We start from the raw sequence: 14,121 nt of genomic DNA, 5'->3' as shown, positions 1-14,121 counted from the left end.
GCTGAAGCGTCCACACTGATGCTGAAGCGTCCACACTGGTGCTGAAGCGTCCACACTGGTGCTGAAGCGTTCACACTGGTGCTGAAGTGTCCATACTGACACTGAAAGCGTCTACACTGACGTGGCGCTTCGCTCCATTCCATCGATGTTCCGTTTCCGTTGCTGCACCGTTCCGATGACGCTTCGCCGGCTCTGCTACCTGGCGAACGACGGCGCGTCTGTATAGACTGATACTAGGTGCTATGAGCCGTCGGTTTGCGTCGAGGAGTCGAAGTAAAGCATCCAGTTTCCCCCACCATTGAACATTGCGGTTGGTAGGCCGCCTGTGCGACAACGAGTCCTCACCGTTAAAGAAACGACGCCTGTGCGTCCATGTCAAAGACCGGAATCAAGACACTCAACCGCACTGTTAACGGCAGGCTGAAAAGACTGCATAAACGAAGATAGATGCTGTTTCATGCCTAACTACAAAGATAAAGGATCAACCTTAGGCGAAACGTATTCAGCATTATCTTCGTCGAACCATAGCACTAGCCACTGTCGAGAGAAGACACCCATCAGGTGGGGTGGCGGCACTGCGTCTGCGCCGCATGAAACGTAACACACGCAGAACGAATCTAATTTTGTTTTCAGCTTAGCGCCTTTGAAAACACTAATACCTCGCTTTATCTAAAGCGAGGGTGAGCGTTCTGGTGATCGACAGAAAACGCTCGAGAGGACTTCAGTTCGGGTCTAAAAGACTGTAACGCCTGGTTACCCTCTCGATTCCTTTCGCCGTTTGACTTAACTTCTCCCCTGGGTCCGGGAGCTCGACAGAGGTCTAAGGCTAGGATAACGACAGGTCCGAATAGAAGCACTCTCCACTGAATAAAATTCACTGCACAATTTATCACTAAAAAAAAAAAATTTGCACTTTACTCTTTGGCACAAAGATAGTTTCATAATTACCTGAAAGCCAAAGTAAACACTCTCTCAAAGGAAATGAACTCCGTAGGGAGAGACTTATCATTCTGTCACTGGACAATTGTTTGAATGGGAAAGCAAAAGTACCGAATCCCATATAAATGTAACAAAATATTAAATATCAAATATTACCTTAATAGATATAATAATTATAAATTAAAATAAACCCTTAAATTAAGGGGTTCCAATAAAAGATGAATCATCACTCGCATCATTGGAACATCAACAAATAATATACGAACAATTTAGTATTCCGAAAACCACCAAAGCAACAACGATACATAGAATCGTGCGCTACGACGAATGTAAAGAATACTGCATTGTATAAAATAAACTGAACTGTAACTTCCTTTAATCTCTAAGGAAAAATACTGAAAGGATCAATTAATAGCAAAATAAAATGTTCCTTTTATAAAGTACAATTAAAGACTTGGGAAGTAAGAAGAAAGTACTATTCATGAAATCGCTACAATATATGTAACATCGTAAAGATACTGATTACTGCGTAACAAAAATAAACTGAACGGTAGTTAATCTTTGCAAACAGATCGAAGATTATCTAAAGAAAAATATTAAAAGGATAAAATTTTCTCAAAATAATTCCTTTAATTTAATTTATAACTTAAAACTCTAAGAGCATAAACACTTATATTCTTTGTAAAAGGCAAGACAGACTTTTAGCCTACGGAAGAGGCTGTGACGTCATCAATGGTCGAAATGTTTACATTTTGCCCCTATGCTTTCGTGAGGTTTAAAATAGGTTGAAAAACCTTCCAACCCTACCTTTTAACCCTTTTACCCCCAAAGGACGTACTGGTACGTTTCACAAAAGCCATCCTTTTACCCCCATGGACGTACCGGTACGTCCTTGCAAAAAAATGCTATAAAAAATATTTTTTTCATATTTTTGATATTTTTTGAGAAAATTCAGGCATTTTCCAAGAGAATGAGACCAACCTGACCTCTCTATGACAAAAATTAAGGCTGTTAGAGCAAATTAAAAAAAATATACACCAAAATGTGCTGGGAAACAAATAACCCCCTAGGGGTGAAGGGTTGGAAATTTCCAAATAGCCTGGGGGTAAAAGGGTTAAGTTATAAATACGTGATCACAGATCAAATAAAACAAATATGCAAAAGCCAAAACTCAAAAACGGTAATACATCACCAAATAACGTCCAAACAGAGTAAGAAAACAGAGAGAATTACCAATAATTCAGCCAGCTATGGCAACTGAGAAAATCTGAATTGGTTGGGTATAGTTCTACCTGTGGTACCACGAGGGCGCTGGGGTACACCTGGCTTATATGCGCTAAGCTGCGCAAGAGATTTTGAATTTCTGCCGTGGGCGTCGGGGACTTTAGCCATTATATAACCAGTGGGTAAGTTTTATATTTAAAATATGTTTACCTATATATAGAGTATAAGAAAAGTAAGTGATTAAGTAAAGACAAAACATAAAATGGCTGCCAAGCGAGGACGAAGACAGAACATCTGTACATCGTCCGAGCCAAAAGTGAAGTGAGACATTTCACCGGTGTGTGAGGGGGGAGGGGTAGCAAGCTACCTCCCCCTGCTAACTAGCGAGGGGGTAGTAAACCCACGTTAAAATCTAATGGCTCGTCAATTTCAGCTACGCTGAATGTAAACCCTATGTAAATAGCTAGTTTGTATTTCGGTTACGGAACAAACACTATTAGACAGTATTTACTGTTATTCATCATCTTGGGCACCCGCTCGTGGCAAGGGGCAGTGACTTTTTAGGTTAGGAGTTAGCCCACCCTAGTGTAGTACCTATTCGCGAAAATTCACTGTATCATGATTCCCAGACCTTGGTAAGGCCTCAGAAGTTTGTCTCAATGTTGAAGAAGGGTTGCCACAGTCTGCTAGGATTAGCCAGTCGTCCAGATAATAGAGGAGACGGATGCCCAAGATGACACTTGGGGTGCTGTGGAAAAACCGAAGCAAAGCACCCTGAACTGGCATTTCCTGTTATCCAGGCTGAATCTTAAGTACTTCCTTAAAGACGGATGGATTGGGATCTGGAAATACATTTTCCTTCAAGTCTAGTGTGCATAAGAAGTCCGGTGATCTTACCGCTTGTCTGACCATGTCCGCTGTCTCCATGCTGAACGGAATTTGTTTGACAAACTTGTTCAGAGCTGAGAGGTCGATCACTGGTCTCCAGCCTCTAGACGCATTTTTTCACAAGAAAGAGTCGACTGAAGAAGATTGGGGACTCGTCAAGGACCTCCTGGAGAGCGTCCCTCTTCAACATGGTCTGGACTTCTTGCCAGAGAGCTAGCCCTTTTGTTGATCCCATCACAAAGGAGTCTATTGACACTGGATTCTTGATCAAGGGAGGGATAGATGACGTGAATGGGACGTGATACCCTGGACAAATCATGGAGACTGTCCAGGGTACAGCCCCAAGTTGCTTCCATCTGTCCCAGCAACTTTGCAGGCATAGCCCCACTGCTGGACAAACGGGGAGAGTGCCTATCCTAGGGTTCCCGGCTAATCCCTCTAGAATAATTTCCTCCCCAGAGAGACTGACGCAGGACTTTGCTTCCCCCTCGAAGGATGTTCCGCAGGGGGGAAGCGCAGTCTTCAGCAACGGCAGGATAGGCAGCAAAAGAAGCCTCTGACACAACAACATTTACACAGGCAAGAGGTTCCACCTCTGACATCAACGAGGGCTGCACCCCCCCCCCCCCCCCCAAGAGCTATAGCAGGTTATTCTTGGAGGGCAGACCAGAACAAAAAGCAGTGAAATAAAGATAAATTGCGGGCGAAGCGAGCCTCACCGAGCAAAAATCACTGAGTGTTAAATAGTGTTAATAACCATACTTCCTGTGTCATAAGACGCTACAAGCTGTTTTTAAGAAAAGAGAGAAATTGAGGATTTTACAAATTATCTCAACAGCAATTCCTAGTCAGCGACTGTAGAGATTTTTTGAGCGTATCAAGAAATGTTCAAGTTAATATTAATTAGCTGCATGGTGGTTATTCCAATTTTATAACATATTCATATAAGAACCAACTAAACCAGTCGTAGTTGCCACCACTACACGTTTAGTGTTTGGTGTTTCACGTGTTATTTACATGAAAGCAGTGTTGCCAAATGTTCCTAATCGAACTTTGGTTAGGAAATAAAACTCCAGTGATATATTCCAAATTTCTCATATAGCCTACATTTTCACACAAAACTTAATTATTGACCAAAGAACTCTCTAGAAATTCTCAAATGTGAAATATTTTGACTCCAAGTCTAATTACTTTTCTGCTTTAGTACCACTGCACTCAACTAACAGCAAGATGTTTTTTTTTTCTAAGGTCGTTTTCAGCAACAGTATGTTTGTATTATTTCTGAACTCAGGCAACAAATTCATTATCATAATATTGCTTTATTACAAGATATAAAAAAAATTGAGAAAATAATAAATACAGCATAAATAACTAATAAGTCATAATCGAGTCATTCTGCTAGGATACCACAAGTTAGCATGTTTGCTTGTAGAAGGGGGTTGGCGAGTCATCAGCTGATTACCAAAACAAACAAATAACTTGCTACTGCACTTCTTTGAACAAAGTGCAATTTAGAAATTAATTCATTTATTACATATGAATGATAAATGTAAGTTTATAATTTGTATGGTGAGTGTGTGTTTGTCATTAGTTGGGTGTTTGAGGGCTATCAAACTCGCCTATACAACTTTTACTGGTATTATTTTACTGTATTACAGGGCAATGCAACCTAGGAAAAAACTACTTTTTCTTTAGGACTAGGCCACCATAATAGAAAGGCCCCCATTTAAGAAAGTGATTCAGCAAGAACAGCATCACAGGATAGGCATACATATTACTTTGAACATGAAGGTGATGGTAGGGTGAGTGTGTGAATACTGTATTGTATACATAAATATACCCATCACGTCCTTACTTATGATACGGAATTTACCAACACACCCGTTTCTATATATCTGAACGACACTAAGTTCCAAAATAAACACCTTATTTCATAGATACAAGAGAAGGGAGTGTTACTTGAGTTTGAAGCATGACAAGAGTACAAATGTGCTAGCCTTATTAATAGAGCAACGGTCAGTGTGAAGTTCTAATTGTCAGCACATTATCATACCCTTATAACCACTTAGGATAAACTTCCTATAGGTAGCCAACCGTATAGCTGAAACACCATCAGATACTCCACTGAAAAATCCCCAATTGTTCCCAGGCTAGGCAATTAAGTAATTGCCTATATTACCTTGCGTCAATTGAAACCTCAATTCCTGTTCATTTGTTTCAAATTATTAACGAGGGTACAGGACTGCTTAAAAGAAGGTATCACTACTGCCTAAGTTTTGATGTTTAATTAAATTCCAAACGCCTAGACACCTCTGAACCCTTAGTATATATGCTTCTTTAATACTACAACTGCTAACCCTTTGAAAACCGAGGTAAAAATATGACATTTAATTCATTTTCAGCGACTGCCGGCGTGCGAATACTTCGTAAGGTTATCAACAAACATGAGAGGACACTTACCACACCAGGCCAGGGCGAGTAACCCTTCATCTTAGCCCTGTAAAACAAAAACAAAAATGATTATGGGAAGTTTAAATGCTTGTAAGTTTAATTTAAAGTCAATGTACTTCCTATGGCATGTTTTAATTAAGAAAAATTCTCACCAAACCAGGTCTCCGATTTTGTAGGGGTCCGCCATGTTAAAACTATCTGTCGCAAAGCATCATGGGAGTGTTCGCCGCAACCCATACAAGCAAACAAATATAATGTGTTTTCTCCCTAAATAAGCTTTAATCATTGAAATACTTGGTATAAAAAATTGCGCATATAGATTATGAAATATTTTGATGTATTACCCTTAATTATATTTCTTAATCAAGAGAATATTTTGAGAAAACGCAATGTTTAGGTAATTAACTACAAAATATCACCGTGAGAGGACAGCACCTTACAGTACACAAACTTTTTCAGCGCGAAATTAAAAAGTTGTTTACATGGGCAACAATGAGACTTGCATTTTGATTATTAGTTATTACATCTTTCATGTGCCATTATATGCGAAAAAAATATGATTTACAAAATAAAATTAATCACGGCTATGAGTATCTTCATAAAATATCATATTTTAGAATCTATATTTCCTTGCACATACATATTTTAGTTAGCAAAATTATTCATGGATAATCATAATCCAAATTCAGGTATTATTTTCTTTTACAAAATAAATATTTTCTTTTACATACCGTGAACATGATTTCTCTGGACTAAAGGAATAATTTACTCTTTGCAATAGTTTCTTTATTAGCACACATGCACATTTATATAGTTACAATGTATAAATAACAGTCAAAGTACAGTATAGTGCATAGTGAAACATGATATAAAAACAAATAAAAATAGACCACTTTACCAGAAGTCATCAAATCACCCAATTTCATAACTATAGAATAGTTTTACGTACAATACACACACTTCCATTCACTTTTAAGTAAATCCATACAGTAGTCTATCTAACATTATATACTGTATTCCTTCCCTTTAGAAATATATCAACAGGTTCACTACACTATATTCTTTAGCATGAAAAACTCAAAATCAGCATTACACTCATCCAACAAAAGGCCAACACTTTTCACAAACCAAATGAGAAAAGTGTTTTAGTAAACACAAACTTCCTCATAAATTTGGTTTCACAAATCCAAACAAACCCAAAACACTAAAACCATTCACCGCAAGGCAGAAACTCTTCCCTGTTAGGCTAAATATCTCACACACAACTCCAGACAATCTACTCTACTCCTCCTTAAGCGTTGCGGGCATAACTGTCACTCTGGATTACACAATTATTTCATCGGCTGCAAAAGAATCATTGGAAGAAGGCTACAGAGGCAAAATAAAAATAGAAATACTGCAATACTGTCTTATAATGCCTTGTACCTATTCTGATATTTCAAAGAAAACATTGACAAAATATTTTTTCTACAAAAATATTTTTTCATAAGTTAGCTCTGTGCACAAGAATTCCTTACTGAAAGGAGTCATGAAAAATTGTAGAAGTGTGAGTAGGACTACCCACATATTTCAATATAGCTTTAATAACACATGCCATTGATGATTTTAACTCTTCTGCTGCATTTTTTGCTCCTTTATACTTATATATACAGTAGAGCAGTCACCATTGCACCCAAAATAATTCTTGACCATTAACAGTCAAATTGGAAACTAACCATTGGAAACTACACTGAAATCTCATAATTTTCTTTTATCAGTTTATCTAATTACTTGTTGTTTAGACCTTTTAGTAATTCCTTTCATTCATATTCATGTGGTTTCACTTAAAATCTGTTAATGTTATTCTGTATGTCTGAATAAATGTTGCCTGATAACTACATTACAAAGTCATACCACTCTGGAACAGTTGAAAGATACAGTATTCACCATCTTGTCAGGGAAGCCAATCTTTAATAGTATCTTCAACTAACCTTCCCAACAGTTCAATTAACAGGTTTAAGCATTCCTTGGACTTTTCTTGGATCAGCCTGGACAAGAACATCATATAAGTGATTCCTATGTTAGGTCTCAATGACTTTCTGTTATAATCCCTACAATGATATTTCCTGTGATACTTAACAGGATGATGACTTGATATCTGTCACTTTAATGCATGCTTCCTTTACACTTGTAAAAGTGAAAGCCCTAGTCATTTGTGTGTTACTGGGGAACTTGTTCTACACTTCAAGTAACTCTGTACAGCCTATTCAGGACTGCTGCCAGTGTGTTGCCTCCTTTCTTGTATATCTCTGCCAGGATGGTGTTAGCCTCTGCTGCTTTACCCCTTGCGATCTATTTGATCACCATTTTTGTTTCCAAGATGGTGGGAACAGCATTGAGGACTTCAATAACAAGTTTCTGGGTGATTTCTGCAAGGGTCTCTTCATGAATTGTTGACCAACAATTTAAGGGCTGGTGGAAATGATTTCAACAGACTGAGGTCTGTACACTCCCTCAAGTTTGTCATGAAAAACTTCCATGTTCCTGGAACCAGCAGAAGCTATAAATACCTCCGTCCTGTCCAGCCACTACTGGTCTATGATTGTTGCTAAAGATGGTTGAAATGACATTTCTTAGACTGAAAGATTTTGTTGTTTGTATAGTCAATGTATGCTGCATAGAGATGGTCAAGCAATGGACCAACTACTGCTTCACACTCACCAAACCAGTTCCTAGTTCTTACATTCTTCAAAGTCAATCTCACCTACAACAGACTTGAAAACTCGCATAACAAAATATTACCAGTGTCCGTCAAGTAATCCATGTTTATATTGCCAAGTCAAAAAGAGAAGTTATTAGGCCTCCAACTGGGTTTACATTGCAGTGGAAGAAAGCTGGGAAATGCTAACCTTCCTCAATTGTTGTACCCTTAGCAGTCCGTGTTAGCTTGATAATGTGGCAATCCTATTGAAGCATGATAAAATCAATATGATACAAGTAACAGGCAGCACAGTAGACTACATCAGCAGGAAATGGACATTTGAATTCTTCCTGTCCAAAGGCACATGGTATCCCCGTGGACATGGAAATTACCCATGGGCACCAAATTTCTGGATGTGGTGAGGCATCAATGATTCAGCATAGTTCCACAAAGAATTTCTCCTTAACCTCATCAGTTAAACATTGTTGGGAATAGTTAAGTGGCTGTACATCCTGTTCAAGCTCATGGTCTTGAGTTGTTTACCAACTCCTACAGACAGCTTATTCAAATGCTTGCTGTGCCCAGTTCTGATGGCAAAACCAAACTCATTTTGTTTATGCTTATTCTCCATGCAGCCACTACAAAAGAATATATAGTCGGAGCCACTTTCCTCCAGCTGAGATGAGACTAGGAGTTGAGGCTCCCTCAGTGGCATAATGTTAATACTGTATTATGCAAGCAACCTGTCCACTATTACTCTATGATACTTCAACTCATTCAGGTTTATGCATATTTCTTTTTACCTGTTCATATGAGCTTTACTGCATTTGTTTGAGCACACTGTTTGGACGATCAGCTCTCCAAGGTTAGAAAGCAGTTTGGTGAGGAATAAGTAGAGTTGAAAAATCCCTTTTCTCTCCCCTCCCTTCCATGAAAGGTAATGTTAGCTCTATACAGAGCTGATTTATTACTGAAGTAGAATACAGACTGTGTCATTGTTTTAAATCAACAGCAGGGTGACCCTCAGAACAGATTTACCAATGTGGAGATTTGTGGCTAAAGGTTCCTTCTAACATCCTTTGTCTGTCCCTGGAGCTAGTTATTTCTTGCCGTAGATTATGGAATAATAAAGACAATAGAGGATAAAAATTATGATTTAAGAACAATGGGAAAATATCTGCACAGGTGTATAAGAACACAGGAGAGGTGAAGGCCAATATTACTTTCTCTTCCTGAGAGCATCAGAACTGCAGGCACGAATACCTCTTCATGTAGATGCGCTCGAGCGCAGCAACTGACCAGAGGTCATGATAGATTTTTTTTGCAACAGCTGGGAATCTAATAGTCATCAGAAGGGTTTTGATGTTAGTGGCTAAAATTTTACCCATGATTAAGGGCTGCCATATGCAATCCATCCAATGTAACTTTTCTGCCTTCACTGGCAATAACTCCCATATTGCCCTTCCTGCCTTTTTACTTGTGACTGGATTAAGATCCCTTGTAAATGCTACCACTCTAGGGCAGAGCAGGCCAGTGGCTGGTGATAGACGAATGTGTAACTCCACATTCCTAAAACTTTGAGATTTCATAATCAGACTTTAATTTAAGGTCATACCACAGCAAAGTCACTTTGCAGATGGGTGCAAAGTTTTTTTCTGTTTATGACATTTGGACCTTTTAACCTGTAAATGACATACTAATAAATTTTGATTCACTTTAAAAATTTTTACTACACTACTTGAGCAAACATATTACCTTGTTCCTAGTTTTGACAACCGGTTACATAGTTATAAACTGTCTTTCCAATACCATGGCTAGTCATGTATTCACCCAGCTCTTGACTCAGATTTTCGGCATACTCATTCTCTCTTATTTCAAGCATGCAAATAAGGGTTCCATGTTATCTTCTTTAAAAAGGTCACATACATCTGTGAATTTCCCCCTTGAATTCACTTATATATCATGCATATTCAACTTAATTTTCATTGTTTGGCTTTGTCAGTACCCATCTTTTTAAATATGGGGCTGCATGGATTCCTTTCTATGAATCTTCTAGAAGGGTACTCCAAAATAAAACCATTACTCTCTAGCATAGAGTAATGCTATAGCCTCTGTACCATGGTCTTCCACTGCATTGGGTTAGATTTTTCTTGCTTGAGGGTACACTCAGGTACAATATTCAATCTGGTTCCTTATTTCCTTTCCTCGCTGGACTATTTTCCTGTTGGAGCCCTTGGGCTTATTCTGTAACATCCTGCTTTCCCATTTCGTGTTGTAGCTTAGCTAGTAATAATAATAATGGACAAATAGTAAGGATCACATTAACTCAGAAAAAAGATATGTAGAACTAATAGCTATGATCACCTTAACTCTAAATGAAAAAGGATCATAAACTAGGAGTAATGATCACCTCAACTTAGATCGAAAAGGAAAGTATAAAGAACCAGCACTAATCATCTCCCCAACAAAGGAAAAAAGTAAAAACTAGCAATAACAATCACCTCAACTCAAAAGGAAAAGGATCGTGAACTAACTGTGATGATCATTTAAACTCGGAAAGGTGGGAATCATAATCAAGTAATAATAATTTCAACTCAGAAAGAAAAAAAAGGATAATAAACTAGCAGTAGAAAACACTCCATCTCTCAAAGCAAAGGATAATGAGCTAGCAGTTATGACCACTCAGAAAATAAGATAAAGAATTGGTAGCAATGATCAATTCTACTCAGAAAGAAAAGCCTTAAGAATTAATTGTAAAAATCACCGCAAATCAGAAAGAAGAGAAGTATCTGAACTATTAATAATGATCAATTCAACTCAGAAAAAGGGTATGAAGAACTAACAATAAAGATAGCTTCAGCCTCAGAAGGAAAAAAAATAATTAATTAGCAGTAACAATCACTTCAACTCTGAAAGAAAGGGTTAACGAACTAGGAGTGTTGGTCACTTCAACTAGATCGTAAAGGACCACGAACTATCAGTAATGCTACCATCAGTTCAGAAAGAAAAGTATTACTAACTAGAAGGAATAATCACCTCAACTCGGATAGAAAAAAGACCGTAACCCACAAATAATGATCAGTGGTAAGAACTAATCACAATAATTACCTAAACTCGGAAAGAAAAGCACCATGAGCTAAACATTATTATTAGCTAAACTCTGATAGCAAAGGACCATGAGCTAATCATACTGCCTAACTAAACTCAGAGAGAAAAGAACCATAAACTAAAAAAAAAAAAAAAAATGATCACCTCAACTCAGAAAGAAGAAGGATTTTCTGAAAGGGAGCTGTCCCATTTGGTGGAGGGACTTTTAATCTTCCAATGGGGAAAGTGGGACTCCTATTGTTCAAAAGGTTATATTTTGAATTGGAACATTCATTAATGCTGTTCATGGTGGTGGTTGTTTGACTTTACCTGACGTTTTTGTTCAGGTATTGACACGACCAACTGTAATCTTATCTGTTTCGGGACATTATCTGCTCACTACATAGCTATTGTTGCTCATCTGAAAGTATAAAAAATACCAATGAAATAATACCAAATCACGTACCAGTTGCCAAATACTTACAAACTTGCCAAGAATATTTTACGGCAAATGAAGTGAGCCACGGAAGAGCAAAATTTGTATATACAAGCTTTTGATGAAGAGTGGTCTCATTTAGCCAAGGAGCCAATATTCTTCCACTGAAGGAAAACTGGGATCCCTACGATTCAAAAGGGACTGATGGAACTTTTTTTTTTTTTTTTTGTTATAAGCTCCACGAAAAGCATCAGGAAATAATTATAAAAATCAACACAGCTTAGAAAGAAGAAATGTATCACAAATTGGCTGTATTGGGCACATCAATTCAGAAAAAAAGGTCAGTTACAGTAAAGATCAACTCAACTCAGAAAGAAAAGGATAATAAACTAGCAGTTATAATCCCCTCAACTCTGAAAGAAAGGGACCATGAAATATCTGTGCTGATCAAGTCAACTAGAAAGAAAAGGATTATGAACTAACTGTCAAATTCACCTTAAATGAAAAAAGTACCATAAAGTAATAATGATAACCCAAATTCAGCAAGAAAAGGACCATGAACTAACAGCAACGATCAACTCAAATAGTAAAGAAAGGGATCACGAATAAGAAATAATAAATTCAAATCAGAAGGAATAGCATCACGAAGCAGTAATGATCATCTGAGATTAGAAAGAAAAATGATCAAGTACACACAGTAAGGACTACTTTCACTCAGAAAATAATGATAACAAACTATTATCTTCGGTCATAAAGGAGAGGACCACGAACTAGCATTAATCATCCCCTCAACCCACATGTAAAAAAATCTTGAACTAGCAATAATGATCTCCTTGTAGTCAGAAAGAAAAGGATCATGACCTTGCAGTAATAATCACCTCAACTCTGAAAGAAAAAGATCATGAACTAGGAGTCATGACCACCTTTACCCAGATACGAAAGGATCAAGAACCTGCAGTATATTAATGATCACCTCAACTCAGATAAGTAAAAACTAGCAATAATCATCTTTTCAACTAAGAAATAAAGGGCCATGAACTAAATGTAATGATAACTTCAACTCATAAAGAAGAAAGGGGTCATAAATGGGCCGTAAAGATCCCCTCAACTCAGAATGAAAAGGTTCATGAAGTAGCAGTTGCGATCACTCAGAAAAGAGGATCAGAAATTACCAGCAATGATTATCTTGACTCAGAGATAATAACCCTGAACTAATTGTTATGAGCACTTCAAATAATTAAAAGGAAAGTGCTCAAAAACTAACTGTAAAAATCACAACAGCTCAAGAAGAAAGTATAAACTAGCAGTAATGATTACCTCAAATCAGGTTATATGGTATTAGAACTGACAGTAAAGATCAGCTCAACTCAGAAAGAAGACGATCATGAACTGGCAGTGGTGTATACTTGAACTAGATAGAAGAGGACCTCAAACTAGCATTAATGTTTCACATCAACTCAAAGAGAAAGGCATAATTAAATAGCTTTAATGATCACCTCTACCCAGACAGAAAAAGATAGAGAACCAGAAATAATGATCAAGTCAACTTAGAAAGAAAAAGTTCAAGGACTTATAGTAATGTAGAACACTCTGAAATGCCAGTACTGATTACCTCAACTCAGAAAGAAACGAATCATGACCCAGCCATAATGAATCGAAAAAATAAACATTAGAAACTAGAAATAATAATCACCTCAAATCAAAAGAAAAGGACCATGAACCAGCCGCAATGATCACCTGAACTCAGAAATAAAAAGTTCGTAAAGTATCTGCCATGATCACCTCAACTCAAAAAGAAAAGGTTCATGAACTAGAAGCGATGACCAAAACAACTCGGAAAAAAAGGTTCATGAACTAAAGGTAATCATATGATCGCCTCAGCAAAGAAAAAAAAATTTCAATTAATCAGTAGTGATTATCACCCTTACTCAGAACTTAGAAAGAACATATTTATCATCTAGCAGTAATGGCCAACTCAACACAAAGAAAAAGTTTGTGAACTAGCAAGCAATAATGATCGCCTCAACACAAAAAGTAAATTATCGTGTACTAAGAAGCAGTAACAATCACATCAAAGCAGAAAGTAAAGATGCATAATCTAGTAGTAATTATCACCTCAAAAACAGAACGAAAATGTTGATAAAATGGCAGTATTAATCCCCTCATACACAAGGAAAAATGTTCATGAACTAGCAATTAGAAGAGATAACCTAAACACAGAGAGAAAAAAGCTCATGAACTATACTCATTTTTTTTTTAATGAGGCACATTTGTACTGACTCGCAGAGGTTCCATTTTAGCTCGGAAAAGTTTCCTGCTATCTTATTGATTAGAATTATCTTGTCCAACCAATCAGTGATCCGGAAACTTTTCCGAACTAAAAGGGCACCCCTGCAAGTCGGTGCAAATCTGTCTC

General features: G+C 37.5%; 1 protein-coding gene across 2 annotated transcripts in view; it reads right to left on the bottom strand.

Moving 5' to 3' along the window:
- Ndf (Nucleosome-destabilizing factor) overlaps positions 1-5,749 on the bottom strand; it is a 361,893-nt gene extending 356,144 nt beyond the window's left edge. Inside the window, exons 1-2 of one of the 2 annotated variants that reach the window (XM_068348298.1) lie at positions 5,655-5,749; positions 5,512-5,548 (exon numbers count right to left, since the gene is read on the bottom strand). In XM_068348298.1, coding sequence (XP_068204399.1) covers positions 5,512-5,548; positions 5,655-5,689 — 72 coding nt within the window. In that variant the 5' untranslated portion in view covers positions 5,690-5,749. The remainder of the gene's footprint in view (positions 1-5,511; positions 5,549-5,654) is intronic. The other variant, XM_068348299.1, reaches the window with a different exon arrangement.
- Between the last annotated feature and the right edge of the window lie 8,372 nt (positions 5,750-14,121).

The sequence above is a fragment of the Palaemon carinicauda genome, chromosome 24, assembly GCF_036898095.1.
Source record: "Palaemon carinicauda isolate YSFRI2023 chromosome 24, ASM3689809v2, whole genome shotgun sequence".
NCBI classification, from domain to species: Eukaryota; Metazoa; Arthropoda; class Malacostraca; order Decapoda; family Palaemonidae; genus Palaemon; species Palaemon carinicauda.
This window is presented reverse-complemented; position numbering and strand designations above follow the sequence as displayed.